General features: G+C 44.0%; 1 protein-coding gene across 2 annotated transcripts in view; it reads right to left on the bottom strand.

Annotated features, from left to right (window-relative positions):
- Positions 1-4,254, bottom strand: part of ACSL6 (acyl-CoA synthetase long chain family member 6) — a 57,619-nt gene extending 53,365 nt beyond the window's left edge. For both annotated transcript variants that reach the window (XM_064725263.1, XM_064725262.1), the window contains exon 1: positions 4,125-4,254. In XM_064725263.1, the coding sequence (XP_064581333.1) occupies positions 4,125-4,173 (49 nt within the window). In that variant the 5' untranslated portion in view covers positions 4,174-4,254. The remainder of the gene's footprint in view (positions 1-4,124) is intronic.
- Between the last annotated feature and the right edge of the window lie 9,930 nt (positions 4,255-14,184).

Raw genomic sequence — 14,184 nt, forward strand, 5'->3', positions numbered from 1 at the left:
GCTTGCAAAAGCCCCAGCAGTGAGTAAAGGATGCTGAAGTGTGGCTGCAGCAAGGAGCTGGGGACCACCAGCTCGCAGGTGCTGAACTACCCCTGTGACTTTGGCACTCTTTCCTGACTAAAAATCCCCACTCATCCCAGTGTCTTACTTTCTCACCACCAGCTACCATGTTTTCCATAGTGCAGTCTCTGGTAGGATGGTAAAATATTTATAAATTTGCCTATGTACAGAGTGTAGGAAGAAGCGAAATGAGGCAAAGCCCCTGGTCTGCTTCCTCACCCACCTTCCCCAGGTAACCTTGGAGGCTCTGTGACAATGTTTATGGTGCAAGGAGGCTTTGACACAGCGAATGACTTGTCATCAGTAAGTCCTGGTGGCACACCACAATAAATCCAAGCCCAGCAGAACATTTCCCTGTATCATGCTCACAGAATCATCACTCAGTTCCTTGAAGTCTCCAAAAAGGATTTGCAAAGACTCTGAATCAGCATATCTGGGAATAAAAGCTCCTGGAGAGCCAATCATGGCTCACAGCAAAATGCAGGAGAGTGTGGAAAGGAGTGTGAGGATCCCTGCTGGGGATTCAAGGATTTTACATGTATATTTCAAGCATATTTATATATTTATGGCCACATGCTTTCTAATACACCTTTCTCCACTCTGTTTGAGTGGTTTCACAGGGTAAGAGGGTATCTGGGTTCCCAAGCTCATAAACCCTCCTGCACAGTGGGAGAAGAGGTGAGAGGATGGAGCAGTTTGGACCACCAGTGCCTTCTCCAGAGGGAACAGGACTGGTGAGCTGCAGGAGCAGAGGTCTGCACTGTCTGCACTGTCCCTCCTCTGAGCTGTCCCTGCTCCCGGCACTCAGAGCCCTGCAGGGACAACAGCAGGGACAGATGGGTCCCCAGTGCCAAGGACCTGCAGGGCTTTGGCTTCACACAGTAGCACAAGAGACAGAAATAGCAGTGAAGGAAAAAACCTCATTACTTGTATTGGCCCATCCCCAAAGAACGTATGCAGAGCACTTAAAAATAAAAGAACAAATTAACAGATTTTTTTTTTCATGTTGATTTCTGATCAGAAAGAGGGTGAGTAAGTTTCTTTATTTGGATCTATATGAAGAAATAATGTAGCAAAGTTAAGAACAAAGCCATGGGAAAGGAGCTGCCCTGGATGCCTGTGAACCCACCAAAGGATAACTGCCTGCATCACGTTACCCACCATCCCTTTCCATCTCACCCAGCCTTGCCTCCAGTTACCTTCAAGATATCCAGGTACTGACTGCAACTGTGCAGTGATGAAGGAAGAACAAGGTATTTCTCTGAAAGTGCTCTCAGAAATGTACTCACAATGAAACATTTAAACCCTCTGGTGATCTGCAGTGTTTGGTGACATCAAAAGGGCAATTATACCCTTATTGATGTAATGTTGTACTTCTTTGTTTCTGGCTCACTCCCAAGTCAGCTTTCCTATTTCTGAGAGTATCCAGTTAATTCCATTTACCATCTCTTTTCAAAGCTTCTCTCCTATTTTTATTACTTGAATGTAATTGTAATATCCACAGTTCTATTGTGGAGACAAGAATCAAATAAATGTCCAGATTAGTCAGGAGCAGCAGAGAAAAATTGCTATGTCCTATCTTGTCCTGTGAGGGAGCAGAGAAATCCAAATGTACCTAATCTTTCCTTTTGATAGCATCTAGCAAATGGAGCAGTACTAGAAGGATGGAAAATAAAAGCAACTAAATATACCTCAGCCAACACCATGAGCTTTGCCTCTGGTGCAGCACCTGGCACTCCACAGGCTGGGCTGAGCAGCCTTGAGCATCTCCTCTGTACACAAAGCATCACCAAGGACTCCTGTGTCACAGCATGAGAGCCAGGATCAGGAGTGGGATTGTACAAGTCCACTATAACCTCAGATGAACCTCCCAGCCCTTTGCAAACATGCACTGAGAAATGTTTGGAGATGCACTGGTGCTGGTGGGAATGGACACTGTGATGGCAGATTTCCCTTCTCGTGCCTCCACTCGTGAGTGCAGGTGCCTGGCCTCCAGCTGCTGCCAGGAGGCAAGAGAACAAAGACTTCCTTTCTGAAAGGCAGGGCTGGTAGGGCAGGCAAGAGACTCATGGCTGCAGCCACATGAAAGAGAAGAGCAGAGGAGTAAAAGCAGGAAATCCCAGAGGTTCAAGGGGTAAGGTGAGTTCTTGGACAATTTCAACCAAACCAGCAATGTTCAAGTCCCTAGGGGAATTTGCTATTAAGTTTGTGTTTTGTTTACTATTCCACTCTCTGCATCCATCAGAGCATCCAAGACTGCGCAATAGGAAACAATTGGCTTTGTCTTTCACTGACTTCTACCATTATTTCATTGAGATGAACATTATAGATCTCTTCTCAACTTGTTAAAACTTTCCTGATGGTGCCAGAAATTAATCTGAATTAAAGAAGAATGCTTCACTGGGCTGTGATGGCCAGTAAATCAGCACAGCCACTCCTTTGCAACATGACTGATGGGATGGGGCCATCAGAAAGCCAGAACCAGACATGAGAGCACCAGCTGCTGCTCCAGGGCTGAGCAGGGGCCACACTGCCAGGTCAGGCAGAGCCATTGGCTCTCTGGTGGGATCCATCCCTCAGAGATATCTCAATGCCACTGCCAAAGGCTATAACAGCACACCTCTCTTCTGAGGGCACCTGTTCTGCAGACAGAAATGTTGGGCTAAAGTCATGTCCACACTCAAATAAAGAGAACACAGCACTAAGTGAGGCCCCAGACACACACTTTGGGATAGCCAGATGCACAAGAGAGAGGAGCTGGGACACAGCAGAAACACTGAGATGTGAAGCACAGAAATCAATACCTCAGGGCCTATGTGGAGGACTGAGGGTAGGAGCTTACACAGGAGACCTGTTCCCAGTGGGTCTTGTTCTCCTGCTGTTGTCATAAACAAGCCTGGTGCAACAGTAATGTGGCTCAGAGCAGTCCTTGGGTCCTTGGGGCCCAAAACACAGTAACAAACACTTGCCCACAGCTTCCCAGCCAAGGCCTCCTTTCTGTTTCACCCATGTAATTCCCTCTGGGCCATATTTCACTGCATGAGTGTTGCTACAGTTCTGAAGCAGCTGATTTAAGCTGCTGATATAAGCAGCTGTAAGGCCAGTGCCTTTAATGAGAGCTAACAGGATATTTTCAGAGGCAAAATTCAGGCTAGCAATTTTAGGTTCCCTTTTTTTCAGTATGAAACATTCTTTTTCATAATCAAAAATAGCAAGTAGGCATAAACATAAATAATTACAATATTTTCCATTATCAACACTCCCCTCAGATCACCCACCTAACGATGCTAAGGTGTTGTCTTTTGAAATAATTTTCCCCTTTTTTTTCCTTTGTACTTCTTGGAAGTCTGCCTGTCTAGAGGGAAGCTCTTTGATACATAAAGGGGGAAATAGCACAGACATTGAACATTACCTTTCAAACAAATTCAAAGGAGTCAATTTCAAATCAGCACAGCAGATCAATTCAAGATGAACCTTTAAATACCTTACAGAAATCCTCCTGTTTCAGACTCGCAAGAATTTCCTAACGCAGACCCCCTTGGAATCGTCACTGCCTGCCCACAAAACAATGGGATCCAGCATCACCCTCTGCCCATCAGCTCACACCCCTCCAAGCGCGCCGCCCTATTTCACACACCCGCTACAGACAAAGTGCCCCAACAGATGTACCAGAGATGGACTGGTGGAACGAGCCAGCAGGACAGTTTGAGAGATATTATGTAATGCCTCCCGCCGAGCTCTCTGCACCAGTGCCACAGCGGCTCATGGTGCCGGCTCCGCCGCACGCATCACGCCGAGCATCATGCCATCCCCGTGCCGAGCGCCGCTCCCGCCTGCCTCCTCCCTTCAATCAGCTTCAATACCCTTTATCCCGGAGCACGGACGGCCATGGGGAGCCGGACGGCGGGCCCAGAGGCCGCTTCGGAGGGTTCAGGCCGGTCCCACCGTGCCGAGGCGGGCAGCGGGTCCCACCCGCTGCGGAGAAAGAAAGGAGCCGGGAAGCAGGGAGAGGGGCGGGGAGAAGGACAAACCCCGCAGCCGAGGCGGGCCGGGGGAGCACTCACCCAGCAGCAGCCAGCCGGAGCCCGCCGAGCCCAGGAGCGGGGCGAGCATCCCTGCGGCGCGGCCCCCGCGCCCCGCTCCGCGCACTGCGGCGCGCACTGCGCACCCCGCCGGCCCGGCCCGGCCCGCTCCGCCGCGCCCCGCACGCTCCCCCGGCGGAGGGCGGCGTTTTCAGCAGCCCTCCTCCTCTCCCCATCCAGCCGAGCCCTCCAGATCCCTCCTAAAAGGGGCTATGCTGCCGGCGGTGCGCGGATGCTCATCAGAACATCCCTGCCCCCTGGGATCCATGAGCGAGGCAGAGAAACTTACTCCTTTATAGCTTTATTTTCACCTTTGGCCGAGGAAATTGCAGCTGGCCGGTGACCTGCACAACAGAGGTACTAAAGATCATCAGAGATGCTGAAAAACAGCCAGCTTCATCAGCAGAGATAGCTCGGCATTGCCTCTAGACATCTCATCATCATACAGCTCGTGACTACTTAAACAAAAAAAAATCCAAAGAAACCAAATAAATTGCAATCTCTGTGTGATACTAAATACACAGAGAGAGGGGAGAAGAGCAGATTGGTGCTCTTGACTGTTTCCTGAACAAGCTAGTTGTTAAAAAACTGATGTCCCAGCTCCATGGTACATGAAGGGCTTTGCAGAAGAAGGTGTTAAAAGGGCTGCAGTAGTGGTGAGAACACATCTTGCATCCCTCTGGGAATCAGAGTGTGAGAGTGCCAGTGGAGTAAACAGGATAGGAATGCCAAAGGCTAGAAGAGATGATGTCTTTTTATTCAGCCCTTTGAGTCACTAACATGGCAGGTCTGCACAGCAGGCAAAACTGCCAGCTCCAAGCTGTGATATGCTGCTGTTTAACTCTTTGGGAACATAGGCCAAGATACACCAATACAATTCCCTGCTTGTACCAGGAGTTAGCACTAGTTCAGGTATGATTACAGCTGTGAAGGACACACATTTCCTTTGCAGATAAAAGCTTTTGGTTTTATCAAAGGTGAAAATGAAGCATATGAAAATTAAGAATTTCTATTCCATGGCAAAAAATTTTTCACCATGTGGTTTCCTTCTGATTCAATATGGGAAGGATTTAAAAAAACTTCCTGTGTACAGAAGCCCAGCAGCTGATTAAACCTGATGTAATTTGTATTAGAGCCATCACTGCCCACTTCTGAAAGCTGTTATAAAATTGTCATGTCCCTTTTAGTCAAGGGCCCTTTGTCTTTCAAGACTCACAATCTCAAGGCAGAAAATCATCATCAAGCACTCTAACAAGTGAGCTGGAAACCAAAGAGAACAGTATCTGCTTCCTCAGACTGCAATTCTCATACTAAATGCCTCTAAAGCAATTGGGACTTCAGCTACACCTTCAAGTGCCATCAAATCAAATATAACAGCTATAAACTAGGACTTGGCAAAATCATTTCTACTGTCATCTGTTTTGCCTGAGAGTGAGATAGATTATAGATTAAATATTGCACAATCTAATTTACTTAAGAACATTGGTAGCCTATTCCTGCAGCCTTCTCTTTCTTGAAAATGAAAAACAGTTTCTATGCCAATTTTTACCTGCCTCTCTGTGGCAATTTTTGTGTTGCAAGGCTGTTAGCATGTCTCATCTTCTGCAGGATCCTGGATCCTGTGTCTAAGCAAGCCCAGGCTTCTCCCTGAGCCACCAGTGTCCTTAACTGAGCCTTGCTTCTGGACCCCTGAAATCTGTTAACTGGAAATTGCAATACTGAAGCTAACAGATACAACAAAACAAATTGTCTTAGAAATATTCAAGGCCAGGTGGGACAGGGCTCTGAGCAACCTGATGTAGTTGAAGATGTCCCTGGTCACAGCAGAGGAGTTGTACTAGATGAGCTTTAAAGGTCCCTTCCAACCCAAAATGTTCTGTGATTCAGGATGTCTTGATCTTTGAGGAGATGAGTATTTTTAAATAATACTTCCTTAGGGAAGTTGAGGGATCAGAGGAAGCTGGCTGAAGAGCCAGCTCCCAAAACTTCACTGAGATTAATGCAAACAGATCTGTGCATGCAGTTGCACAATGAATCCTGGAAACATCTTTTGTTCATCTACCATAGGAGTGAAGATCATTGGCACAAAAAATCCCACCTGGACCTCCATGCCCTTGCTTTGGGGAGCCACAAGGTGTCTGCCTATGCTCTGCAAAGCAGAGCTTTCCTGACCTCAGCATCTCCTGCAGCAGCTCCTCCAAGCCCTACACAGATTAAAAAAAGACAAGTGACTTCCTGTGTTTCACCACAAACTTCCTGCCTCTCTGCAGAGTTCTCATAAACCTTTCTCTAATTCTTGACTATAAAACCTTTGCTAGTTTTCTACTTCTCTGTAACTACAGTCCAAGGCAGACTTGGCCAAACTGATTATCAAAAGGCCCATCTACAGTTTTCTGAAATTGTCCACACCTCAACAGCAGTTTAAGTGCTCTCACTTACCGGTATAATAGTAATGGATGTTCTGTCTTTGGAGATGTGACAGACACCTGTCATAATGATGCTGAAATTTTCCATGCTAGGAAACCACCCAGAATCTTATGATTCACAAAAGTGCCCCAAATCACCACTACACCAGAGCTGTCTCTCCTGCAGGGGACCTTCAGCCAGCAAGATATTAAAGCCACCGCCAGCATGACCTTCCTAATACAGCAGAGGGCAACATCAGGAAAAAATTGGCCAAGGAATCCGAGCTTACACCTCTCTGAAGTGTGTCAAGTTTTCCAATCCACCCCAGAAGCTGTTACTACCAGAACTCTCATCTTTTCTGTTTGCATCACAGCCTAGGCTGGGTTATAGGGAACAGGCACTCCATCACCTCCCCATGAATACAAGGCAGTTCCTACTTGCTCTCACAGTCAGATACAGTTACATTAGCCTAGCTGGGAATAGTTTATTTCCAGTTTAATAACTCAGTTTATTTCTTGCTTGAATACATTTATGTGTCTATCCAGTACTTCAATATAATCTATTTGACCCAAGTAACACTAATATAAAAAACCTTCAGAAGTATTCCATTCTGTTAAATAGTTTAAAAAGCATATGAAATGTATTTCGAGCTGGGATTTACATGTTTTTTATTTCAAGTTTTTCAGGCTGTCTTCATCCCCAACCAGCTGGTAAATAGTTACTATGGCAGCACCTAATGCAGAGTGACTCAGCACTCCCTCACATTCCAGTAGCAGCGCTGTCTACCCTTCTGGTTTCTTACGATTATAACCTTGTCTTCTCCTTATTGTTTCATTGCAGAATTATGATCTTTAAAGCATCATTCTTTCCTTGTGAAACTCAGCATTTATTGGTGGAATCAATGCAAGAATCTGCTAAAAAAAGATCATACCTATTGAGGATGCTATTTCTGCTTTCCTTTTGTTTTGATCATAAAGATGTTTGAATTGTTTCCATAATTTCTCAGTGTTTCTTTAGAGCTTTATATTGCTAAGTGAGTTTGTCTCATATCAAACCACAACACAACCAGCTCCAAAATATCCCTGTCTGATTGTGAGTAGAAGCTCCCCTTCCCTTTGTTAATGTTGAAAGCTTCTTGCTTTCTGTTCATGTGTTTGTTTTTTTTTTTTTTAATTTACGTTGCTTTGAAGGTTGTATTTACACCTTGGGTCTTCTCCTTTATTCTTTCTTTGGGTTTCAGTTCAACCCAGAGATGACTGGCCAACCCGTTACCATTGTTACCAAAACTCTTTGAGTGTGACCACCAGCCAATTCTTTATCTACTACAGTCATCCAATTTATCAAGTCTAAGCCCGCAAGTCATCAATTGGCAAGTCATCAAAATTTTAGAAGAATTTTTTTTATAACGGTGAAACTTGCAAAGTTTGTGGTTTCCCATCTCATGGCTGGATTTCCCCAGAGCTAGAAGGGTGTGAACTCTCCCATCATGGAGTTTTCTGTCATTGAGCTAGTTGTTTTACTGTATTATGACATTCTGGAAGAAAGTGCCTTTAAAGTGGCTGGCTGGGGATCTCAGCTGAGTTAGTTTCTCAACTTTAATTTTCTAAAATTGAAGCTGACAGATTTATGACAAATAATATAGCAAATATATGTGGGGAGAGCTAAGGTATTTTTTCAGTACACTTTATGAACATTGAGATAGTTATTTTAGACCTGGAATGCAAAAACATGTCTGAGGAAGAATAATTAATTTTTCTCTCTAGCCCTGCAGGCATCTTTCCTTTTTCCTCAGCCATTCCAAGCCCTCCCCACCCTGACGCCACGCAGGAAGCTCGAGGCCCGTCCCACCGGGTGTGCCCCTGCTCGGGTGTTTGCAAAAACAGAGAAATGAGGGATCGTGCCTGGGGCACGGCGGCTCCCCGGGGGCTCAGGCGGCACCTCCAGCACCACGGACAGCGGCAGCTCAGTAATTATCCTCTTCTTTAACAAACACTTTCCTTTCCCCGTTAAATCCCTGGCGGTTCTGAGGGACTCCCTGTTGTGTTCCACATTACTCCCAGCATCAGAGATAGCAACAATGATTAATGTGTTACCCTGGAAGCTGCAGTTGCTCCTTCCTTGTCTTCTGCTTCATCACCACCCTCCTCTTCTGCCATTTTATTTTTTCTTCCCTGTGGAAGAGAAGATATTTAAGTCCATTCTGCACCAGACTAATAGAAGCCTTTAAGTTAATAAATGCTTTTGAGATAATCACGGCCACCACTAAGCCATGCCGTCAAGATGTGCCACAGCTACACCTTTCAAATCCCTCCAGGGATGGTGACTCCACCACTGCCCTGGGCAGCTTCTGTCAGTGTCTGAGGAAATGTTTCCTAATAATCAATCTTAGCCTCCCCTGATGAAACTTGAGGCCATTTCCTTTTGTCCTGCTACTTGTTCTGTGGGATAAAAGACCAACCCACCTGGCTCCAAGCTCCTTTTGGGAATTGGAGAGAGAAAAAGTCCCCTCTGAGATGCCTTTTCTCCAGGCTGAGCCCCTCCAGCTGCTCCTCATACCCCTCAATGGCCATCTCATATAGAGGATTGTGGGTCTCTGCCTAAGGGCTGGGGCAGCAGGTGTGCTCAGGATGGGCATGGATTTATTTACCAGAGGGACAGCACACAGATCAGTGCTATCTGGCAGCCCAAATCCAGGTGAAGAGCAAGGACTGCCATGACAATAAATCTGTTTTGCATCTCACAGCCAAGAGAATGGTTCCAATTGCTGCTGAAAGCTACACAAACATGCTACAAGGTGCCAACTCTCCATATCTTCTTGGCCTTGAAGATTTAGATAAGTATATTGTGGTTAAATGAAGCAACAGAAGGTGAATCATTTTACCAAGCGCAAATTTTTGCATGTCTCATTAATTTCATAAAATTTCACCTATGCATCACTCTTAGCTGAGATCAATGACCTTAGTTCCAAAATCTTCATGGCTGTAAGGAATAGGCTACAGACAAGACCTCAACTATTCATAAGAAAACTCAGTTAACTGACTGTGAAAAACAAGGAAAAATAGAATATTTCATTTTGAGGATACAGAAATATCAACAAGCATTAGATAAGAAGTGGTTTGATGACCTAGTTTGTTCTCTTGGTTTCTGTTTACATCCGTTCATTACCATTAACTCTCTGAACCACTTCTGGTGGGGTTATTCAGGGAGTGCACAGGTGCTACTGCTGCTCTGCTGCTGCCCCAGCTGCAAAGACAAAGCAAAAAGAGGGGTTTTAGAAAAAAAACAAATCCCAGACCCGCTCTTTCTACATTACAGCAAGAAGGGAGAAAACAAGCAGTTCTATTATGGTTGTTATGGAACAAATGAAAATATCTGAGTTTGACAGAAATTATTTAATCCCACAGCCCTTCATGCCAGCTATGCTGAAATCACACTAGGAAAGTAAGTGATAGTCACTTAACCTCTTCTGGCTTAGAGGACATACTCACAGCTCAAATCCAAAAAGATCCTGTCAATAAAGCAGAGCAAGCTCTGGTCACACTTCTCTTGTGGCCAGAAGAGCTTAATGCTGCTGCAGGAAATTATGTTACACCTCCGACAGACTGGAAGCAAAGTTTCAACCTCTTTATATAGTTATAAACATACACTGTAATGACCTTTGAGCTTTCTTTACACAAAAGCTCTCCTCTTTGGATTTGGATAGTGAACAAATGCAGGTATTGTGGTTCAGCTTGCAGCTCACGAGCCACACCTCTAAAGTAAGTAAAGGACAAAGCCAAGACCTGAGCATATCCAAAAGCTCAGAACTCCTCAACTTTAGCTGGAGTTTTAAGTGATATCTAATGTATATTAAATAATTTTGCCACAGATTTTGGCTGGAGGCAGCTGAATGCTGACCTGTTCATGGCAGAGTGGTGTGGGCAGTGAGGTTGTGCAGTGGGTGCAAAGCAACTGACTGTTCCTGCTGTGAGCCACTGAAGTGTCACCCTATTATTTAAAAAGCATTCAGGCTCTTTCAAGCTGTAAGTGCTCGAATAAAGCACTGTGCCTCTCCAGCCTGTGTGAGCGCAGGCACAGAGAGTGAGCACAGGCACAGCACAGAGCCTGGTCACATTTTGCTGCTCCTCATGGCCACATTTTGCTGCTGATCCATGATGTGACCTTGTCAATGACAGCAGATTGGCAGAGCAGGGCAATGAGCTTTCCACCTTGTTTCCTCCTGTAGCAATCCCTTTTTGATTTCTGGTTTTGAGGAAGATGCCATCTGCTGTCAGTAGCTCATTCAGACAACTGGGAGAGAGTCAACTCCACTAAAAGCATCGGAAGTCAAAGAGCTGCAGAAATATCCTCATTGAGAGTGTAGGCTGAAATGCCTTTAATAAAATTTTTTATTACTATCTATCATCTCACATATTTATTAATGATTTTCTATTAGCTTGTACTCAAATGGAATATCTTTTAAACAAGCATTTGTGTTGCAGACAAAAAGCCCTTTAGCCCAGTCTATCAGGGCTTTTGATGTCATTTGCCTTCTTGCCATGATCATCTGCCAGCTGCCTATTTGTGCTGGTTTAATTAAAAGATAGAATTGATTGGTCATGAAATTTTTATAATAGCAAGGTTAAGAATTTAGAAAACCATTCAAAAACAAAGGTAAAAGAGGTATGGATATCAGAGATGAACCTTAATATGGTTTTTTAAAAATACTGTAGAAGCATCAGCAATGAGTTTGTTGCAGAGGGAAAACTCACTGTTTACCAAGGTAAGAGCAAAAGTAGCTTTTACCTAGGAGAAATAGTAGATTTTTCTAAATAGTAGATTTTTTCATTCATATTTTGAATCAAATATTATTTCTTGAAAGGGAGTAAAATAGACTGTATGGTCTAATGAAATGGATATAAGGGAAACAAATCCCAGTCTCAATGAATGGATGCAGGACTCAAAAGGGGGCATAAATAAAACCAAAGTGATGAGGGATTTGGATCAGTTCAGTCAAAGGGAAAAGTCCTTGCATGAAACAATTAATTACTCACAAGACCATGTTTCAGCAGCAGCATTTAAAGCCAGAATTAACAGTAGCAAACAGTAGCATTGCTTAATATCCTCTGCAAAGGGAGGTGGATGAAATCTGAGGAGTGGAGTGATGCCAAATACTCTCTTAATTTGAGTATGAGGCATCATAGTAGGATCTCACAATGATGAGAGATTGGGCAAGAAGATGGCACAAAAACCCCAGTGTTGGTAAGCAAAGACATGCACTCAGGAAATATAACCCAGATAGGTGCAACAGAGAATGAGTTGGCTTTTTTAATGACATGAGGAATGTTTCTGTTGAGCAAAACTCTTTATACCCTGGAGTGGTAACTCTCCCAGGTCACTGCTGCATGCAGGCACATGATGCTCTCCATAGCATAGGCTTTTATTTTCCATTTATGTCACTATTTTGAAAACACCTCTTGAATGTTAAAGCAGCTGCCTTCAAGCACTCAAGAGACCTCAAGATTTTTTCCTAGTAGAGATCAAGCCATTCCTTGGAGACCAATGTTTCCTTCTGCCTTCCAGAGGAGCAGAGTGGGAGCAGCTGGAAGTGCCAGCCAGCAGCAGTGCAGCAAAAGGCATGTTGTGCTGCCTGGGTAATGATGGTAAAGGCACTGTCTGCTGGTTGTTTAAAGTAACACACTTACCCCCAGAACCTACTTCTCTTTTCCCAAGGGTAAGAGCTATTGGAATTCAGTAGTTTTTTAGATAATCAAATGAGATCTAGAAACTATTTCTCAGTACTCAGATGTGGAAAACCAGACTGAAATCCTCACAGCAACCTGAAAATTCCCTGTAATTTTTCCTGAACAGAACAAACTGACATTGATCCATATTTGATTTCTCACCTCTGTGTTGTCACATCAGTTTTCTTGCAGCCATGGGGATGCTGCCATGGGCCCTGGCCTGCTCAGTGTGCACTGATGGGTATGGGCTGTGTGCTGCTCTCTCCATAGCTCTGTGGGGAAAGCAATCTGGGAGGCACAGAGTAAAAATATCCTGGTTGTTTGAAATGAGTTGGAAATAAATGGTCTATCTTCTTGTTTGTTTAAAACTAGCATAGCAATTCTAAACATTGATGTTCCTCTCAGCTGATCTGGAGATTCAGAAACTTCCAAAGGATGTGATTAATCTCTCAAGCAGGGTTTCTTGCAGCTGCTGGGGAGCCACAAAGTGCCTTGAGACACTTTGCTCCACAAACTCCATATTGGGCTCTTTGACCTCTGACTCTCTGCATTTTTGCCGTTGAGGAGCTGGGGTGCATCAGCAGCTCCCACACAGCCACAGGTATTTTTCCATCTCCCTGAATCCCACTGGTTGCACCAAGCTGGAGGTGATGCTCTTTCCTAGGGCACTTCCAAAAGATGCATCTTTTGCCTTTTGTGGGAAGCCTCATGTGTTAGCTGTCATTTTCTTTCTCAACAGACATATCAGTGTTTAATCTCCAGGACAACATTTTCCATGTTGACTGGGATGCTGACTCATCTTGAAGATGTCAGTAGGTTCTAAAAATAGGACCTAGTATAAAAAGATATTTAGTAAGACTGAGAACATGAAATTACTTTTTGTTTGAAATCTCTATGGCCTTATAGAGTGCAGTTCACTGAATTCTTGACCATGCTGGTGTCACTGTGACGCCACAAGGTACATTGCCTGGGATTTTGGGGTTTGGTTTACTTGGTAAAACAAACCCCAAAATTACCTGGGAAAAAATTACTTAAAAGGATTATTAAGCTTGCAAAAAATTGACTTAAAAGTTAGAAATGCTACAGAAAAACTGCCACCCAAGAGAGATCCACCCTGAGCAAAACAGATTCCACAAATTTTTCATGGGAAAAAATAGGCAAAATATAACTAAAGAAAGTTTCAAAGCACAATGTAAGGAGATTAATATATATGGTTGCATAAGCAAATTACATTTTAGGATTCAGTTTCTTAGGAATTATAGAATGATTTAGTTTGTAAAGGACCCTTAACATAAGCTTCTCAGAGTTCAACTTTGGTTCTATTTGCAATAAGGTATAAAAACTGGTCAAAGAATTCACTACACAGACAAGAAATTGGATTTGTGAAATCTTTTAGCAGGTCATTTTTATCTCAGACAAACCTGTAAAAAAACGCCCAGGTAAAATCTTTGGCTACAAGGATCCTATCAACAGCTGTGGCTTTGTGATGATAATTCCTTTCCTGAGGTTTGAAGGTCCATTCAATGGAAAATATTAATATATAAATTCACAACTACTTGTAAAAATTTATTTTTGTTTGTCTTTACAGTTACCATGCATGGGTGGCATTTTTCCTCTGAAACAGAAACCACCACATGACTTGTGAGCACCATCAGCTCACCATATCTGGGAAGAGGAGTTTCCAGTCCTGCCCACTCTCACCTGGGTCCCAGCATGCCCAAGGCTGCCTGCCACATCTGAAGGAGCTTGGAAGAAAATTCTCTGATTTTTACCCTCATTGTTGGCAGTAGTCTAATGACCATCAGATTCTCATCAAAACTTCAAGTCTGTTTGGCATTTTTAATGCAAAATATCCTGAACTACTTGCTGTACTTAAATCATTCATGTTAGCCAGGTCAGCTTCATGGACCTCT

The sequence above is a fragment of the Zonotrichia leucophrys genome, chromosome 13, assembly GCF_028769735.1.
Source record: "Zonotrichia leucophrys gambelii isolate GWCS_2022_RI chromosome 13, RI_Zleu_2.0, whole genome shotgun sequence".
NCBI lineage: Eukaryota > Metazoa > Chordata > Aves > Passeriformes > Passerellidae > Zonotrichia > Zonotrichia leucophrys.